Below are 20,794 nucleotides of genomic sequence, written 5' to 3'. Positions count from 1 at the left end.
CAGCCCGTTACGTTACTGCAGGACAGGACAGAGGACAGAGGACGAAGAACAGGAGGGTGATACCTTCCTCTGTGCTTTTGCCTCAGAGCAACAGTTTCACCGCTGTCATCTCAGGAGGTCCAGCGCTCCAGGGAGCTCTTTTAAGACACCTCCCCAAAAATAAGAGAGGGAGAGGCAGCAAGGGCAGGAGCAAGGGCAAGTGTAGCCTCTCTCCCGGAGGTGAATGTCCTCTCAACGTCCCCATGAAAGCAGGCGGGAATCGAGGCGTAGTCTGGGGTACAAGATGGCACGACGAGCAGGGGGCGAGGGCTCCCCGAAAAAGAACACATCCCTCAACCTGGTGGCGGGGTTCTTCCACTACCTCCGCGGTAAGTGGGATAGTGTGTGTATGAATGTGTGCCTCTTACTGAGACGAAGAGTGTGAGAAAAAGAAGTATATTGTGTGTGTATTTTGTATGTGTGGTAGGGTGTGCGTGATTATATGTGGCACTGCAGTATGGACTGTATGTGCATGCTGTATATGAGTCTGTGCATTTTGCTTTGTAATTTCCTCACAAAGTGCTTCCTGCCGATTTTTTCGGGCTGTGGACACGGTGTGCATAACGCAGAATGTGCAGAAATTTGAAGGGGGGCGTTTCCACTTTGGCAGAGTGTGTGTCTGTCTGTGTGTGGGGAGGTCGCTGAGGTCTGAGCCTGCAGCAGGTGAATCAAGCGCACCCAGTAGACAAGCACCAGCTCACTGCATGTGTCACAGCACAGCAGGCAGACTGTCAAAATGTTTGATTTCTTATCTCACCGTTTGACCCTGTGGCGGTCCGCCTGTCTGCTCATCTGTATTTGGATACCATGCATTCAGCACTCTCTGTGACTGTCTCACTGCCTGATAAATTAGATTAGATTTTGAAAGACATACCATAATGTTTTTTTCGATTTGTTTCCTGTCACATTATCCATCTTATGGGGAAATGAGAAAAACAGAGAATGCATCACAATGGTTGCTTTTAAAGAAGCTGTATTTGAATGATATCTCATTAAGGTCATCTTCACTGCAGGGGGTCAAAGTGGGAACTCAGGGGCTGCAGATGAGACTAATGATGATACAAGCCAATATTAGCCGAGAAGGTAATCAAGTGTGTTAAAACGCCGCTGTGAGGCTGGGTTGCTGAGGATGGCTGTTCTCCTTTGTGATATTCAAAGAATGTGAATGTGCGTGTGCTTAAGTATGTGCGCGCAGAGTTCAAAGTCACCTCGTCCCTGAGACTGAGAGGCTGGCACCACGCTCGTGCAGACATGTTCTCCGTCACACATGCTCCAGGATGTGGAGGGGTACATCTTCCCTATTCTCCTCCAATATTACCGCCCATCAATATTTGATTACTCCTGGACCCAATCAAAAGATTAATTCATAGAACGGGGACCTGCTCAGTGGCACGTATGACTTTGCGTGAATGTATCTGCATTATGTATGAACAACTCCCCCCTCTGCCTCCTGCCTCTCTGATGCACACACGCACACCACTCTTCACTGTTCTTGTCTGCCCACAGTACCTAGTGACACACTAACCAACTTGAGTGTAATCAAAGCGTCAGCATATTTCATTAAGGTAGAGGGAAGCACTGTGTCAGACGTCCTCTCTCGCTGATAACATGCTTATCTCAAGGATATTGCTCTGTGGCATAGATGGGACAGAAAAAAAAACCACTGCCACATGTGCCAGTCACTGTACATGATTGGTCCCAGGCAGCCTATACATCTGGTTGGTGTATGTTATAATGGGATTCATGTGACAGCTGCACATGAATTTGTCGATTACAGATGTAACCATTGCAGGAGTCCCAGTTGTTATTACACAGACTGCAAGCAACAATGAATTTTGCCATCAATAGGGAATCAGGAAGGAGAGATTACAGCAGTGAGGCAGTAGTTGGTTCTAAAAATCCTGCAGAGCATACAGTTCTCAAAATGCCCGTATACTATGTTTACCTGTGTGAGTGTTTGTATATGTCAGGAATTGGAGTTGACAAGATTTTATTTATACCAATGCCATTAGTGTTTCTCTTTATCTGTCAGATTCTTACTCGATTCCGTTCCTGATTTCCGTTTTTGTTCCTGATTTTCTGCGGGAAAAGTAGGCATATACACTTTTTTAGTGTAAATGCAACTGTTTATTATCTTTGAATGTGAACACAATGTAGATGTAAATAGAGAATATTTGTACAGCATTTGATTTTAATGAGGTTTTCCTTATCAAAGAAAAAATCTGCTAAGCTGGCCTCAGGGTTCCCACAGTTATGGAAAACCTGCAAAAGTCATAGTATTCAACAAAACTTGTTTTCCAAGCCCAGCGAAGTCATGGAATTTTGTTGTTTGCTATGAAACTCTTCTTCACTTTCTCCCTGCGTTCTGTCTTCCTCCATGTATGTCAATTACCTGGAATTATTTTTTAATATGACATGTTTGAAAAACACTGGACAAGCGGGGCAAGAGAAATAAAATTGTGAGAGTGTGATTTGGCATGTTTCCATCTTTATGCCTCACTTCTGTTTTAGTCTGTGCTGCATTTTTGCGAGATTGAGGAATTGACATGGACAGCCTAGGGGGGTTCACTTGTCACTCTGAAAGCCGATATATGTACTTTGGTTTTGTTTTAACTGGTCTGAATGTAGAGCATGTTAGTTTAAAAGTACAGAGCTTTTTTTTTTCAAACAAATTAATCAATTGGCCAACCAAACTTTGGGCTGTCACTCACCCACAATAATATCATTGACATTTGATGTGAAGTGTAACATACTGCTTTTAATTTTTTTCTCCCTCCCATTACTATTATTATTTATTACTATTGTCATTATTATCATTGTTATTATTATTATTATTACCTAATTTTAAATTTTATTCAATTAATGTAAAATGACGTGTTTTATGAAAACATTAAAAAAAAGAAAAAACTGTGGGAAAGATAGTGAATATGATTGTATGAGCAGAAATAAAAACTAAGTTGAAAATAAACACATTATTGATATTTAAGCCCATGTTGCATAGAAAGATGTTTCAGCATATTGCTGGTCTTTCCACACTTACTTGAAATTATCATTTTAAAGACATTACCACTGTTGTAATCTTTCTTTGTGAAATTAAACAAAGATTTGGACTATTTTTTTTTTCTCACAACGACGAGCCCTTGTAGTTGTAGATTTCCAGCAGCGTAATGGACGAGTTTGACATCATTGTTTTCCTTGCACAACTGTCAGAGAACATATGGGAATCCAAATAAAGACCATGACACACTTGGATGGATCAGACAATTTTTGAACAAACAGGTTCAGAACTCCTTGATTCCCACTCAGGGACATGTACTGTTATGTTTGCTTGTGAACATGTGAGCGAAAGTGCTTGATTTATGTCTTGTCCTCATTTAAGTTAAGTGGCTTTTTAGGGGACATCGTCTGCAGACATCTATGCTATTGATTGTGCCTTTGCTAAATGGGCTTTATCGCTGTAGCCACCACAAACAATGTCCTTCCTGATACAGGGGTAAATGAGTACATTTGGACTAAGGCTGGCTTTGTGTGTGCGAGAGGTTTAAAGCAACAGATTGCATGCTTGAACTGTGGTCAAGAATGAATAAACCCTCTTATAGATCATGGCAGAAGTACATGTCATCCTCCATATGAAGAAACAATGCCCTTCTACCATCTAAAGGGCATTTCTGAGAGCAGGATTTTCTGTCCACAGTAAGAGGAGTCCAGTTAGTGAAAATGTCATCCTTTAAATGTCAAATGCCTTCTCTTACACATCAGTGTAAGGTGTGATGTGGTGTGACTGCGTTCAGACACATCAGACGGGAAGTAATAATATCAAAGTTAATTAGAGTCACAATCCAACTCTGCAAGTCCAGTCAACTGTCTAAACAATAGACAATGAGAAGATTTTGTTTTAATCGCTGCTTTGTTTATTATTGCATGTGACTGATAGTGACGCTCTGGGCTCTGATTTACAGATGAGCAGGAGGCTGTGCAGAAAAGGACATTCACGAAATGGATCAATTCCCACTTGGCAAAGGTAAGAGAGTCTGGTTGATTCCCACCGCTGCTGCCAGCATTGTGTTGTCTCTTTACACACACACTGGTGCTGGTTAAAACTTCACCCATCTAGAGCTTTTCCACTTCCAGTTACTTTGTTCTTCTACACTCGCTCGCTGTGCTCTCTGTGACTTTTGCTCCATTTCCAAAACACACTGTGGAGCTGGTCATGGGACCGACTGTGCCAGCTAAGACCACACACACATTCATTCTTACTCGCATGCCTTTCATACTCCTTTTTATTCCTCCAATCTCATATAGCTCGTAGCAAGGATTTACCCTCACTCTAATTATCACTTTCACATTACAGCATTTAATACACTGGGTATCTTTTTTCCTGCGAGCTACTGTCAATAATTTAAGTCTTAGTAACCTGTAAGCTCTCTATCTCAATATGGAGCAATTTAGATTGTTCAGGATAAGAGTTTGAAGTTAAAGACTGCCCTTCATTTGCCTTCTTAATGAGCTTGGACACCAGTATATCTGTCACTTAAATACACTTAATGCAGCTGCATGCTGAGGGGGCATTGTATGCGTGTAATTATTGCATTATACTGCATTAGCCTCCTCAATTTAACCCATTACCCCTCGAATAGTATTTCAGGAATGGGTGGACAAGGCAAATATGGCACAGTGCAACACAATTAAGTGTTATTTCAATCTGCAGTGCTCCTTTCAAGGTTTACTATTTGATTACGACAGCTGTGGAGGCCTTGAACCTCGGTGACGTGGAGCAGAAAATTCATTTGAAAAGCACTCTGGAGGGAGCAAACCTTGACGTAATATTAAATATCATGTCTCAGGACCGTGCCAGCAGAAAATTACACACAGCCCAACACTAAAATGCCTTGAATTTTTAATAGCGTTTAGGTAAGCACATAGTTTATTTATTGAGTCATTTTGATGCAACAGGGTAGAGCCACGGTCCTTTTGCTATTTCTTGGTAACTGAAAATGTTGGGGTTTAAGTGATTTGGAAGGATGATAAGGATTCAGAGGGACACAAAGGACAAGGACCCCCAAAACATCTGTATTAAAAGGTGTAAAAGAATGATTCAGCATTTTGAGTAATGCTTTTTTTGCTATCTTGAGATGATTATTACCATCTTTAAATCTGCATTGTAAATGTGTAGATGGGCCTGGCAGCTTATATTAAGACTGAAAACAGCCCTTTCATGCTTCCTAATTGCTGTTTTTAAATCTATAAAAAACTCTCTGAAGCCTGATTTTGCTCACAGGGATTACTTTTACGTACTTTTACCTCATGATGTGGAACTCTGGCCATGTTTAATATGAATATTTGACATTGTAGCATTATGAATATGACAGAAAATAAGGAAAAGCATAATATGTCCCCAGTAAGTTAAAGTAGAGTAACAGTGTCTGGTCGACCAATAGCCCTGAAACTGAAGCCTTATTCTTGGCACAAAAACACCAATAAACTGGCTAAACAAAGATCCGGAAAATTTCATTTGAATTCCATTTAAATGCACTTTAATTAACCGATTCAGCTAATCAATAGATTTGTGATACGATCACACAAGTCCATCAGAAGAGATAACAGTATTCATTCCTCACGGCTCTCTCTCTACCTTGTTGATCAAATTAGTTGCTCTCCTCCTCCTTGACCATCATATAACTGTTTACCCTTTCACCCGATGCCTGACGTTGCCATAGTAACACTGATTGGCTCATATTTGTCTTCAACAATGTCTTGGTCGTCAAGGCAGCTTGGTAAATGTTCAGAGAGCTTTGTGATGAGTAGAGGGTAAAAGTCAATTCAGCAGGTGGGGAGGATCTCATGTAATAAGTAGGTCCATTTTCTTCAACGTGTCACTCTGTAAACAAGTACAGATGAAATGGCATCCTATCGGCTCGTCTCACATCTAAAAATTCGCAAAGAGCCGTTTAAAGAGAAAAAAAATGTGTGAGACAGACAGACAGAAGCTTTAACAGTTGGTTTGCTCTCAGAAGGATAGATCGTGCCCTTGGCTATGCAGATGATTAGGCCACTCCAGTTATCACAGGTCTTTAATTCAGCGCCTAAAGGTATGTGATTAATCGTTGGGTGAGTTGAGACATGGCACTATCACTCCCCTCCCCCTTACTTTTCCACTCCACAGGTACAACAAAAGAAGTCTTATGAGCTCTGACAAAGAGTTTCTATGAGAGGACGTATTGGAGCCGGTAATTTATACAGAAGATTAATGACTCTCATTACTCGGAGTAGTTCACCAGATTAAGTCACCAGCTATAGACTAAAAGTATAAACTGTTGGAGGGCAGTGGAGCAGCACTTTTTGCAGTTTTTCTTTCTATTTAAATAGAGGGTGACATTGTTTAGAGCCAGCAGTTACATATATTTGGGGAATTTTGCTTTGTTTTGCTTAGAAGGTAGAATTTTGGTTCTAAGGCTTGTTGTTGCAGAGCTGCTTCCTGCACTGCAGTGGAGTGACAAGGGGGCAAATTCAGTGAGCGGGTCCCAAGTTTCCATTTTGACAAATCCTTTCTGAGAAGGTTAAAGCTTAATTACTAAGTGACCGGTGTGAGCTGCAGAGGTCTCCTCGTCGCTCAGGCGTTTTCCAGGCAGTTTTAGTACAGTAATCAGTGAACCAAGTGTTCTAAGAGATTACAGTAGCAGTAAAGTGAAGCTCCAAGCTCCACTCTCTGTGTTTACTTCCCTGCTCCCCCTTCTTCCTTTACTGGGGGAAAAGGGGGATTGAGCGGATGATATACTCCATGCACACTAAATTCAAACTTAGCACATCATGGTGCATGATATGTGCCTCGGTACTGCACTTAGCTGCAAGGATGTTTTCCATAACTGCTACATTTTCAACCTGTCAACTATGTTTGTAGCCTCCTAGTTTTCCTTATTTAGCTAAAATTTGGTACAGACTAATGACTGTATTTAAAGACTAAGGACACGTCTCCACTTTCTACTGCTACAGCAATCAAGCTAAAATATCCAGCATACAGGCGATGTCATCCTGCGCTGGTGACATTATTTGGAGCCAGACTGGGCAGTAGATCTAGGGTAGCGGAGCTGCAGCCCATACACCCAACTGCAAACAGCACCATTGATTGTGTGCACACTAAGCTGTCAGTCATAAGATAGTCCCCCTTTTTATAGCATCAAATTACTATTATAACCATACTTATCAGAAAAAATAGCACTTGAACAAACAACAAAATCTAAATCAAAATGACAGAAACAATCTTTGGGAAACATTTTTTTGACCTGTACAGAGATGTTTTGGTTTGGCCATGTTCCATTCATTAATGTGAATAGGGTAGGGTTTATGACCACCGGGGAGAGATCAAGATGTTATGGCCTCACCTTTGGGGAGCTGATGTGCCGATTAAACAGAACAGACATGAATGGTCCCCAGACGAGTATTCTTAATGACTTTGACAATCCCTGACTTTTAGCGTCACTTTAACATTGATATTGTGGTTATGAATGAAATTCCTCCACACTTGGGTTGATTGCCATTAAATTTGGTACAGACATTCACATTCCCATCATGTTAAATTGTAATAACTGAAGGGATTTTTGGACTTTTCATCCAACACCACCAGCAGGTCAAAATTTCAACTTGTCGAACCTGTTGGTTTATGACCTAATGCCTGCAAGACCCTTGTGTTTACTTCTAATTAGCAAGCGTTCTCATACTTATACACTCAGCTGAGATGCTGTACTAAGTAAAATATGTACCTGCCAAACATAATGTTTTTATTGCCATTGTGAGCATGTTGGTACACTAACATGTAGCTAATAGCACTACTGTGCCAAAGTACTCACAGCCTTGCAGAGCCGCTAGTGTGACTCTAGACTTGTTGTTTTGTTTAAGATAAAATAATAAATGAAGACAAAATATAAATGTATATGGGCCCCACAGTGGTTTGAGGATATGTAGAATATTTGGAAGGGCTTGTTGGCCACGTAAATGTGAAATGGTAAATGGACATGCATTAGCATTATGCCTTTCTAGTCTTTCAACCACTTGAAGCTCTTTCACACTTCTTGTAACATTAATCCATTCACACACACATTCATACATTGGTAGCAGAGGCAACTGTAAGATGCCACGTGCTACTCAGCTTAAATATTCAAACGCACTCACAGTAGGAAGCATCTGGGGTTCAGTATCTAGCCCAACAATACTTAGAAAAGCAGACTGGGGGAGCTGGGGTTTGAAGTGACAGTCTTCCAATCAGTTTATTTTTTGTGCATTTTTTGCCATGCAGTTTATTGTATTGACGACTGCAGTCCTGTCATCCTTTGTTGAGTTTCCCTGCAGCCATTTTCATGAAACGTCACAGTCAAAAAGTATTCTAAAGAGTCATTTATCCTCTACCATAAGTCTATCTGGGATGTTTCCAAATTATAATACAAATTACTGTGATTCTAAAAGTTACTCACATTGTTGCTTTTATGTCCAAATTATGCCCTTTAAGAAGCTTACAAATAACTTAACTTTTAAAATATTTGGACAAAAAGCATCTGGTGTTAATCCTTCCTTTAAACTTTTAACCATTTCACTTCAAAATGAGACCCCTCTGTCTTCTCGTTGTTTCTGCACCTCCCTCCGTCTTTCGTGCTGTTGATCTTTTGGAATCCACTGAGTCAAGTGTACCGACGGGAATGACACAGGAGTGCAGACAGACGCACATCCTGAAACTCCTCTTCTCACAATCAATTATGGCCTAGACACTCATATGTAATTAGCTCATTAAGACCTTGATTTATTTTTTTTAGCTCATGTGATTTAGCCGAGGAAATGGATATTACTTTCTTATTTCGTAATTAGTCAGAAATTTCCTCATTAGCTTTGGGATTATAATGAACAAATAGGTAAATTTAACTTCAATTAGCTCATGGTATAATCTATCCCTTTGAAGAGGTCTTTGTAAGTGTTTCCTCTGTCATTTTATGATAGGGGCACAAGTGCTGTCTGGATATTCTAATATCCAAAGCCATGAAATGACATTAGAAGAGGAATTAGCCAAAAGAGCTGCTGTATTTGCTAATTAATTTTGAAAGACGGGAGGTTCGTGTCCCCTCTCTCTTTGCCTTCTATCATTTTTCTCGCTGCCACTCTTTCTACTCAATTATACCCCTCTTGCGTATCCACGATGCTGGGGGTTGTATGTTTTTCTCTCTCTCACCACACACACACTCAATTTGCACATGCTAACACAGACACATTTCTGCTTCTGCCGTTTTTCTGTCTCTCCTTCACTCCCTTTGCTGCTAATCTCCCTGTGAATGGCTCGCTCGTCTGAATGCGCCCCCCCCCTAAACCTCTCCTCAACCCCCGCATGTGACTGTGCTTTAAGAGAAATCCTTGATGTGGCGCCGGCAAGAAACAGAGATATGTGGATTTCCCCGAGTCTACAAGTCTGTGTCAGGTCAGGGAGGAAGTCAATGAGAAGGATACAGTTTGAAATCATCAGCATATTTTAGGATTTGGAGACCCCATTCAGAGCCTGCTGAGCCTCTGCTTATGGCTGACTCTAGCTGTCAGTAATACTTCACAGCCAAAACTCTTTTGGGGCTTCAAGTACTTTTTACAAGGATTTCCCTTATCCATGTTTCACAAGTTGAAATTAACGTCTTACAGTGTAATGTATTTATTGTATTTTGGTTTATTTATGTGCTGTGCCACTTTGAGTAGGATAAATGTTGGGAAAAACCACCTCATGCCTCATTGTTTCATGTGCATTGCGGGAGCTATTAAGGCTTAAATCCCAGATTTTTGCATTCCACAAAAACTGAGAAAGCTTTGTGTGAATTTATGGCATGTAGTGTTTAAGTAAACACTGAATATATGGAACTTATAATGCCTGGGCAACTATTTGGAAAATGTGTCTTGTGGGGCGCCTGGTAGCTCATCTGGGAAAGCAGGCACCCCGAGTACAAATGCTATGTCACGCAGTGGCCATGGGTTCGACTTGTACCTGCAGCCCTTTGCTGCATGTCATCTCCTCTCTCTCCCCCTTTCATGCTTAACCTGTCCTATTGAATAAAGGTAAAATACCCAAAAAACTCATCTTTGAAAAAATAAAGAAATATCTTATTTTTCTTCCCCTCATTCATATTTCAGTCAAAAGCCACATCTTGCCATTCCCTCAGGCATTACATCATTTTCATGTGTAGCCTATTATATAGTTTGAAAAGACTGAAGAAAAACCGTTTCTACAGTAATCTCATGGCTATTATTCTTTTCTCATAAAGCGTGTCCCGCCTCTGGTGGTGACAGACCTGTTTGAAGACATAAAGGATGGTGTGATGCTGCTGGCCCTGCTGGAAGTCCTCTCTGGACAAAAACTGGTGAGTCTCACGGTAATTTCTTCAGCATGTGATTTGGCCACAGACTTCAAACACTTCACATCCTCTGATCTCTCTGGATTAAATTTTGACTTGAGCTGATATAATGAGGATCAGACTGGTCAAATAATAGAGATTCAGTTGTTTATGGTAGTGTTGTTTTTTTTTTTCTTTATATAATAGAGCGCTGCAGGTATGAGTTTTTGTTGGTAGGCTTACCCTGAAGTAAGCAACACCCTGGTTCCCTCAACAAATAGCCAGTGATTTTTCCATTGGATTTTGGATTAATGAAGAAAATGATCTCTGTGGCCATCAAAAGGTTATGATACTTACAACACCACTTCTATAATTTTTGAAGCATAAATGCAATCTCCTTGATTGGTTGCATGACTTCAACAGCATCATCACAATAGCCCCTGTCCCACTGGACTAAAACATTCATTAACATCCACTGAATACTGGCTTTTTTTATTTTACGGGAAAGGTTACAATCAGCATTCACTCCTGGGTCAAATGACTCTGCAGTAGTCGTAAGTATTGATTGACTGCAGCTTTTATTCGCTTCCTTTCAACAGTGGTGGAAATGCAACCCCAGGAGTTGCGCTAATTTTAGCCCCTTTGTAGGTGCTATGCAGTGACGGGCCTCCACCAAATACTGTGTGTCTCCTTCCAAGCAGCACTTGAACATCTTTCAAAATTTAGTCTGCTGCGAGTTTGAGAGAGAAACTGAGTTAGAGAGTAAAAAGTAACCACTGTAACATTTATATATAAACCTCCGATCTGATTTCAAGCATTACCTTTCCCCTGAACAGGAACTGATCTCTAGTGGTCATTCCTGAGTCAGTTGTCGCACTCTTTTTCAAAGACGACCAAAAAAGTACAGGACTAATGTCATTTAGCCACTTGTTAAGAACTGTCTTTTTTAAGTTCAAAGTTCACGAGTGGGGTTGTACTAACATATTTTGTGTTATATAACAAAATGTGAAAATCTCCTAAGCTTGCGTTAACGATGGACCTTTTAAACAAAAAAACATTTAAAAAGCCCACTGACTTCAAAACAAGAGAACTGGGAGGCAAAAATGTTAACTCATTACCGTGTTTTAGGACTCATTCCTACACCAATGTAGCAGTCAGTGCTAAAAATGTTTTTTACAAATCTCAAAAGAGCTACAGATTTCATAAATGCGAGCATGTGAACTGAGCCACAGTTACATGGAAATGCGTATTGATCAGCTTTTATTAGGATGTTTGAATTGAACAGAAAAGCCCAGATTAACAAGGACAGATCATAGTTCACAAAACACACAACATGGACAAAGACGTTCTCACACAGCTTGAGGATTTCACTCGCCCAATATTGCCTCAGGTCTAAGCTGCCTATATCGTATTGATCTGGCTGTTTATAGTCAAACACATCTCTGATTGGACCTCTGTGTCTTTCTCACTTTATTCCTGATTTATTCTCTCATTCTTTTTGACTGTGTTTGTGTTTGCTGATATACTGTACAAATAATGTACTAATTTAAAATGACTTATCTTCTTTTCTTTTACTGTTTACTTTTGTCCACCCTACCCTTTTCTGAAACTCTGTGTCTCAATTCCTTTCTTTCCCTCTCCATTGTTCGCATTTTTCCTTGTAGCCATGTGAGCAGGGCAAGAAGCTAAAGAGGATCCACTGGGTCGCCAACATTGGTACAGCTCTCAACTTCCTCGAGGGTAGGAAGGTAAGAGTTCACGGCCTTCTTTTTATGTTTTATTCTTCTTCTCTTATTTGCCCCTTCTGCTCCTCTCCTTGCTCAGCTGCTGCCTCCAGGGTACAAACATTCAATCTTGACCTTGTGTGACCTGTTTCCCCTTCATCCCCGCCTCTCCCACATCCCTCATTTATCCCAACCAATATGTTCTGTTTTCATGTCTCTGCAGTGAAATAAAGGAGAAAAAAATCTGAAATTTTAACACATACTTTGGGATATTCTTGCCAACATTGTCCACATTTTGTCTTGACCAAATTGGATTTTTTTTTTAATTTGTATTACTGCCTGTAACTTATCAAAAAATCTGTAAAATTCAATGATTAATTAATTCATTTCACATGATCCACCATACTTTCTGGTCACACCACACCACTTGTACTTATGACATTAGTATTCTTCAGTTTTCTTTCTTTTCCCTAGTTTCATTGACAGAATTACATCCAAGAAAGCTCAGTGTGGTTTTGGATGTAATCATCTAACTGCATCGACTGCCCCTCTGTGAGATTAGTAAAATGTTCTCAAAGCTACACCCAGCCCATCCTTGGATATACATAAATAAATATGAGCTGGTGTCTGCAGGGACATTGATTTGTCTTCTTCAATTGTGACAGGGTTAAAACTGTAAATCCTACACCAGTAATCTGCAGACTGGAGATGAGACGTCAGTGGGCACTCCGCTGTATACGTCTGTGTGTGTGTGTGAATGTGTAAATCTGTGTGTGGAAAATTAAATGTAAATATACTCTGTGTCAATCTGATGTATGTCTAGACCATATTTACATTTTGCTTTAGAGGCCTGATCACTTTAATGCCTGATACATGCTCCTCTCTTGTGTCTGTATCATAGTGAACGTGTGCAGTGACATTATGATGTTTACCATTTTATCAACAGTATATGTAAACTGTTAAAACCCTCTAATACATGTATTTAACTGGGAGTTTCAGACCTGTAGCTATGTCAAGAATGCCTGCAACTAACATTGATATGTATAAATGACTAATCTGTTTATTTTTTATTATTATTAATGTATTTGAATGTGTCAGAAAATACTGAAAAATCATCAAGTCCTCTAATCCATATGACCACATACGATGTACAGTATTTTTCTACCTCTGAACACAACACACAGGAGCGTTTCCTAAATTAGTGTATCTAACGGTCTAACAGTGGGTAACAAAATAGCTTGTATTGACCCTAATCTGTTTGAAATATGTGGGTAACCTTGTGAAATGATCACAGTTGCACCAAAACTCCTTGCTTAGTTGAAAAAAAGGAGTTGTTTTAGGGTAACGTAGTGTGATGAACCTTGTCATGCAACATACGCTGACATACTAAGTAGCGTTCTTAAAATGCCACTACACTGACTTTTGGTTTTACTAAGAACATGAACGGCAGTCTCCTGGATGAAAGTCCAGTGCTTGTTTGACAGTCCACATCTCCTCCGTCTAGCTCTTTATAAGACATTGCCTTACGTCTTTCATTGCTTCCATTATAATTACCACAGCCACTGGAGGTCACCGCCTAACAAAAATACATAAATATTAGTGATAATTTCTGCTCGTAAATACTATAGACTGAAGGAAAATAAAGTAGCTACAGTGACGTCACTTATTGGAGTTTTCGGACCAAATGTCTGTTGTGGTACCCAGCTATAAACATTTCTGCTTTAAAGCTGGGCATTGTAACACGGGGGTGTAACACTGGTTCACACCGGATGTGGAACATCTGAAAAGCACGTCGATTTTCTATGGAACACCGGCTGCTTGCTTTCAGCCTCCATGCTGAATAATCAGACCGTTCACACTGGACATGCCGTGGCCCCGAGCTTCATGGCAGGCTGATGATCTGCAGCGACAGTTTCAGCGTCTGGTCTATTTTTTCCACGAGTAAATCTGGTGGGAAAACACACTAAATACACTATTATGAACGAAATAAATGATATATTAAATATGATATGAATGATGTGATCATGATAAATGATAAAATATGCATCCAGTGCTTCCACAATGCTTGTCAGTTGTGTTTACAGAGAGGGAGAGAAATGTGCAGACACACAGCAACACACACGCTCATAGACACATGCACACAGCAACAAACAAACAGGGACAGAGCTCTCCGTGTGAATAGAGAGGAGCAGAGAAATATGCCAGAAATATGGGTGTGGTGTGAACGGTCAACTGACTATGAACGGGCGGCTGCATGACAATTATACCATATCTAAATCATATTAGTGTGCTTCCGTGTGCAGGGGGAACCCAGCGAAAGGGGATTTACTCTGATTGGGAGCCAGCCTCAAGTGGCCATGAGAGGAACTGCAGTTTTTAGCACTTCTTGGCTTAATTTTTTGACCTCAGAGGTCGCTGATGGGTTGAAAGGACTTATATTGGAGAAGGACGGGCTCAAGATATACAGATATTTGACATCTTTAGATCCCTTGTTGTGTCTGACTGAAGATGTTACTTTACAGTTAACCTTTTAGGAACTCAAACTAGCAAATAGTTGGCATTTTAACCATTACATTTTCTTAAACAATAAACTATCACAATGTTTTGAATATCATCCACTATACTGTTTACCTACACACTTATGGCTCAAGTGCAACCACGACTGTGTGGTTACCTGTGCTCTTTTTTGTTGGTGTGTGTGGTCTTGACACAAAACACTTCCATTAACAATTCCAGCTTCACACCGCTGTGTTGACTTGTCAGAATGACCTGCTGTGTTTTCAATATGAAACCATGTATTGCATGTACTCTTATCAGCCAGTATCCTACGCTACCCTCGCCTGCCCCCAATCTCTTCCTCCATGCTTGTTCACCAATACGGAGTGGCTTGTATTACCATATGATGACCTGTTGTGCTGCAGCGCCTCAGTAATATAACCCCTGTGTGTGATCATATAGAATACTTCATCATATCAGTAGATACAGCCCTCTCTTCCTCACTCTTTTTGCCCCTCTCTCTCTCACCCTGCATCACCCTCTCTCTGCTGGATATAATCCTTGCTGCCTGTGTTGTGGTGATAGATCTCTTCTCTCAGCCAACCACTCAAGTTATCTCAACTCAGAGATGCTACAGTATCTATTATCTCACAGTCAATGAGGCGTCGTCCGTCAACCAAACACATCTTAATGCCCTCTTTCTCTCCTCCTCTCTCTTCCTCTTTTCTTATCTGCCCTGCAGTCTGCCTACAGAGGATCTCCGGTCAGTATTTATAACGTTATTCAGTGGTTCATTCAGGACATTGAATAGAAAGGGTTAGGGTTATATGCTTTCAGTAGTGCTGATGGTCATATGGTCATACTATATATTGTTCATTTTTTTGTAAACATATGTATAAATTTAGTGACGCTGTGCGTGTTAAATCCATATGTATGAGATTTTAGTGACTTGTAAACAGATTCATTGGAATTGCAATCTGGAATTATTAGGTCCCGTTATAAGATATTGAAATATTGGATATTGTGTTTTGATACAGATCAAGCTTGTGAACATCAACTCCACAGACATTGTTGATGGACGGCCATCAATTGTACTAGGGCTGATGTGGACCATCATCCTCTATTTCCAGGTAACATTGCCTTTTGCTCATTTGCATAAGTGCTATTCATAGACTGTATATAAAGATGAATGACGCTCTGTGTGTGATTGACCCGTCACTGTACAAAAATGAGGCCAAAATATTCCAGATATGACTGGTGAGTTCTCATTGTAGCAATCAGCTGGTGAAGTTGATTGATAGACACCATTAATCAACAGAAACCATTTTAGGGAAAAAATTATTTGGCTTGTACATTAGTTTTTAGTCTGGCTCATTTCCCAGCTGCTGACATGGATGGGTACGGGTTTCTGAACAGTAATGCAGCCAGCCATGAGGGGGCCGTCAAAATGATTTGGCTTCACTTTTGGGGATCTGTCATGCGGTGCATCTTTGCAATCATTTGTGTTATTGATCAGCTTTAAAAAATGCAATATACATTATACAGGATATTAGATTTTTTTGGACAAAACAGTTCACATGGGGACCTCCTCTGAGAACTACATACTTTCATGGTATTTTCATTGTTTGCAGTCTCAGCCCAAATAGGAAGGCTCAAGGGATGCAAGCTGACATTCAGCGAATCCTATATTTCACTTTGATGCATCAAAATCACTTTGTATTTCCCTGTCTGCTCAGTAGAGCCTGGACTTTACAATAAGTCAATTTGTCTTTTCCATTTTATTCATTGCAAGCTGTTCTTCGTGTCTCAGAGAGTCCCTCAAAATGGTGTTCTAAGAGCTACGATTGTTCCTAATTCTTACGGCGCAAATACAATGAAAAGGGGGGTTCTTATAACTATGAATAAATGACTCCAATCTAAAAACACCTATAGAGAGAAACAAGGCAAAGAAACTTGGTGCTAAATAGGTTTCCTGATGGGAACATCTTAGCGAATTATTATGTCATCAAATCAACATTAATAGCTCATTACTAGCTGACATGGCTGCCACTTTACAATCAGCATAGTTCTACATCTTAATGGCACATCCTCACACAAGTATCAGTTTCATGTTGTAAACTGGCAGATTTATTAGGGAAAGCAGGAGGCTTGAAATATGGATTTATGCCCAGCAAAAAGCAAAGCAATTCAGAGAAATGTAAGATGGGAAAATCAATCTTCCAACGCATCCCCACTGAAAACGAGTAGTTGCTACCGCAGGCATTCCAGACATGCACAGATCAACACGAACTTAAATACAACACTACAGTCTTTCACCAGCACACAGAGACGTCTGCTATTCCAGCAAACATAAGGATATTAAATTAAGGAAATGTATAACAGTGGAAGATGTACTTATTCACTTACTGACATTTTGATGTATTTCATTTTACACTGATGTTTATGGATTTCCTGAGTTGTGAGCAGCCTCAGTTTGCTGGCAGTAGAGAGGGGAAACTGAGAAATAGATTATGTGTGTGGATAGCAATAAATCTTCAACAACTGACCAGCTGGCTGGGCTGAAGTCTAATAACACATTTTGTGATTGTTGTCCCAAGTCATACATATATTTAGTTTGTTTCCCCCCACACACTGATGATATTATCAAGATTCATTTTTTTTTTTTAAATTTGGGATCATCATTTGCTAGTACACCAAAAATACAAACAGAAACTGTAAGTGTAATATCTGTAGGTAAAATCTGTGTGATGGAAAGTGAAAAGAAAATGATCTCTTGAATCTGTTATTCATTTGGTATTAAAGAGCATCAAACCCAAGTGCTCCAGCGTTAAGCTGCTCATTGGCCAAACACTTTGATGAATACAGATTAAGCAGTGGCAAAGAGGTCTTTTAAGCAGACCCAGTCAGTCCAGTAATAAAGCTAGCTGGAAGTCAGTTGATGACTAATTAGTTTTTTCAAGGATGTGAGCTGTATCAGTTCCAAAAACAAAAAATTAATTCAGCACTGCCAATTGCAGCAATTCAGCTTAGTTTTCCTCAGGCAGGTTTTATAATTAATAAACAAAGGATAAAAGTTAATTCTTTAGTAACTGTGTTGGTAAGGTGGCCTGATTTTTTTTTTTTTTACCCGTTTTCTGTTCTTTTCAGATTGAGGAGCTAACCAGTAGCCTACCAGCACTTCAGGCCACATCCAGCAGCACTTCTTCTCTTGACAGCTCCACCAGCAGCACTGAGACCACCAGCCCACCTGTCAAAAGAAAACCCCTCCCACCTCTGCAAGGCGGAGCCAGAAAAGCCCTTCTAAGATGGGTTCAGCAGACAGCCACCAAGTATGCAGCCTACCTAACAAATTGTCTAGCAATATGGAAAATGTACCACACCATTATCAGTGAAACATGTTTTCCATCTGCTTTGATGTTGTGATGCTCTTTTTCTTTGTAGACGTTTAGGAATTGAGGTGAAGGACTTTGGCCCCAGTTGGCGCACAGGGTTAGCATTCTTTGCCGTTATCAACGCCCTTCGGCCCAACCTTGTTGACATGGAGCGAGTATGGAGGAGACCCAATCGAGAAAATCTGCAGGAAGCCTTCTTATTGGCTGAGACAGAGCTGGGCGTTCCACAGCTTCTCGACCCAGAGGGTAAATTACATTTAGTATTGCAATTTTTAGTGACACTACTATTCAAGGAAAACTTCACCCACCAAATGGCCATTTGCACATCAGTTACGTGTCCTATGTTATGATGAATCCATGACGAATAATTTGGTTTTTCATGAATACCTCAACAGTGACAGCCAGACTCCATCGACAAAAGCAGTAATTTTACCTCACAGAACACAGAAGCTGCTGGTCCACCACTGCCTCAGTTAGCTTGTTTGTGTAATTGTGCGACTTTGATGTTTAAAAGGGTTCATTCATATTTGCCAAAGTCACACAATAACTTAAACAAGCTAACTGATTGATGCAGCTCCCATGTTCAAAGAGGTAAAATTACTGTTATTGTCAGTGGAGTCTGGCTTTGAAGATGATAGAAGTTTCTCTTTCAGTTCAGCTCCCTGTCAAAGGGCTGTCTGTTTGGGAAGTGCTGAGCTTACAACTGGATAAATGAGTCAGATTATACTGCAGGAGTCTTGTGAGAGTTCATGAACAGATATTTTTATGTAGTTTTGCATTTTAAACATAGACCCCATTTACTTTAACTCATCAACAATTTTGTCCGTGTTTGGAATCTTCTTTCACTTTGAAGGCATGTGAGAAACCCTTTTTTTTATAAATTGGTTGATATAACTAACTGATTTACAAAGGGTCATTTGCGGTATTCCTTTACGTTAATGAAAATTGAACTCAACAACAAACCAAATGTATACAACATCCTGGGATCAAATTGTACTGTCATTTATATCTTTATTTCCTTTTCTTTATCTCTTGTCTAAGTTATCTTAAATAGAAAAAAATACATTTTTGCTACTCACTCACATGATAAAAAACATTTACATATAATTTAAATCTGTAGCTTTCATCATATAGAGCTGTTTTTCTCCAGAATACTGAAATACAACAGTGGACATGGACCACAGCATCAGATGTGCACTTAGTGTCACTTCCAAACACCAGCTGTGCCCCTTCACGCCTGCTCCTCAGAATGAACTCTGACAAATCAAGCTTGACATCAGTGTAATTAAGGTCCATTAGGCCATGAGATTCTGCATGCTGAAACCTCCAAACAAAACTTGGACACTGATATGAAGTGCTGGAGGTTGTTTTCATTTAAGATGATCTGTTGTTTGTTTCTGAATAAATGTGAGTCAAACATTTTCCTATTAATTACAGTTATTTTCCTCTATGACAGAAACTGTGGAGGGATCATCAGCTGGCCTTAACTTAATATGACTTCTGCTCACATTCATGTGGTTCCCTCCTTAGATGTCGATGTAGACAAGCCAGATGAGAAATCCATTATGACATACGTTGCCCAGTTCCTGAAGCATCATCCTGACCGAATGCAGAGCGACTCAGACGGACAGCCAGAAGAAGAGGTAACCAGCTGTCAGATTTATCTCAGTCTGGATACGCCATTCATTGTCTTCTCTGCATCCTCTGTGTTTTGTCTTTCTCTTAAGATGTCACAGTTAGTGTGTCAGCCATGGTATATACATAGATGGCATTTAGTCTTGTTTAGTGAGTGTTGTGTGCACAGCTGGGTCTTTCTAAATACTGTTTGATGCTTGTTTTAACATACAAGTGCATGATAGGTGAAGCTTTTAAATTCAGTAAAAGTCAGAGCAATTACAGGTGAAGGATTTCCATATTTTGAAATCCCTAATGCTTTCTAAAATGCTCTGATGTAGTAACCAACACCTATGTGCTATTTAAGGTTAAAACAAACAGCAATTTCACGTGCCATGTGACTCAGGTCTGGCAGCTTGTTTGATATCTTTCCTTGTTGCACATCTCTTTCTCCGTGTCTCTCTTTGTCTTTGTCTGTCTGGTGTTTTTGTGTGGTGACTGCTTTCCTGTGGTTGTTGTGCTGGCCTCTTGTCCTTCAGCATGGTCTTGCTCCTCGCGATATAGAGGAAATATTTGAGGTAGGTTATAGAGTAACTTAAAGGTCCCAGGGGCAGGTTTTCCATCATTTTTACACATCTCAATGCAATTAGCACCCATGCACACTCATGGTTTCCATACAAATGTGATTATTTTTCTGCCTCTACTATTTGATTACAGTATCACTTCTTACTGTACAGGGTATGGACGAGATTAAACATTGTTTTGCCATGTCAAAATAGAGCCTATATGCTAATATTGGCTCTTTATCTTACCTGATGTAATATTCCTGCTGCAGGGGTTGTGAGCCATGATAACAAAAGGAAGTCCAGTATAATAAGACGTGATATTACCATTTATTAACGTTACCTCCCGCTATGGCTCCTGGTTCCATTAGCATGACAATGAAAGCCTCTGGCATTGGCAGTGCACATTGATACAATGTATTTGATGGAAAGCTTGTGAATAGAGGTTGCCTGTTTTTAAGGTTAACAGTGTCAGGAGCAGTGATGTGCTTTTAAGGCGCACTTGCTTTCTGTGTGTTTTGTTGTCTTACAGCGCTGATCAGGCTTTTGGTGGTTGTTGTGTTTCACATCCGCTTTGTTCTTTGTTGACACTTCTTGCCAGCACGCTAATGTTAGTC

At 40.2% G+C, this 20,794-nt stretch overlaps 1 protein-coding gene across 1 annotated transcript in view; it reads left to right on the top strand.

The window, feature by feature from the left end:
• syne1a (spectrin repeat containing, nuclear envelope 1a) overlaps positions 1–20,794 on the top strand; it is a 187,184-nt gene that overhangs the window by 14,617 nt on the left and 151,773 nt on the right. Inside the window, 8 exon segments of the mRNA XM_042503721.1 lie at positions 3,999–4,060; positions 10,320–10,415; positions 12,053–12,136; positions 15,351–15,371; positions 15,646–15,738; positions 17,756–17,937; positions 18,050–18,246; positions 19,531–19,643. Coding sequence (XP_042359655.1) covers positions 3,999–4,060; positions 10,320–10,415; positions 12,053–12,136; positions 15,351–15,371; positions 15,646–15,738; positions 17,756–17,937; positions 18,050–18,246; positions 19,531–19,643 — 848 coding nt within the window.

Source organism: Plectropomus leopardus, chromosome 16 (genome assembly GCF_008729295.1).
Source record: "Plectropomus leopardus isolate mb chromosome 16, YSFRI_Pleo_2.0, whole genome shotgun sequence".
In the NCBI taxonomy this organism is placed as follows: Eukaryota; Metazoa; Chordata; class Actinopteri; order Perciformes; family Serranidae; genus Plectropomus; species Plectropomus leopardus.
Note: the sequence above shows the minus strand (reverse complement) of the source record. Positions and strands in the feature narration are given on the sequence as shown.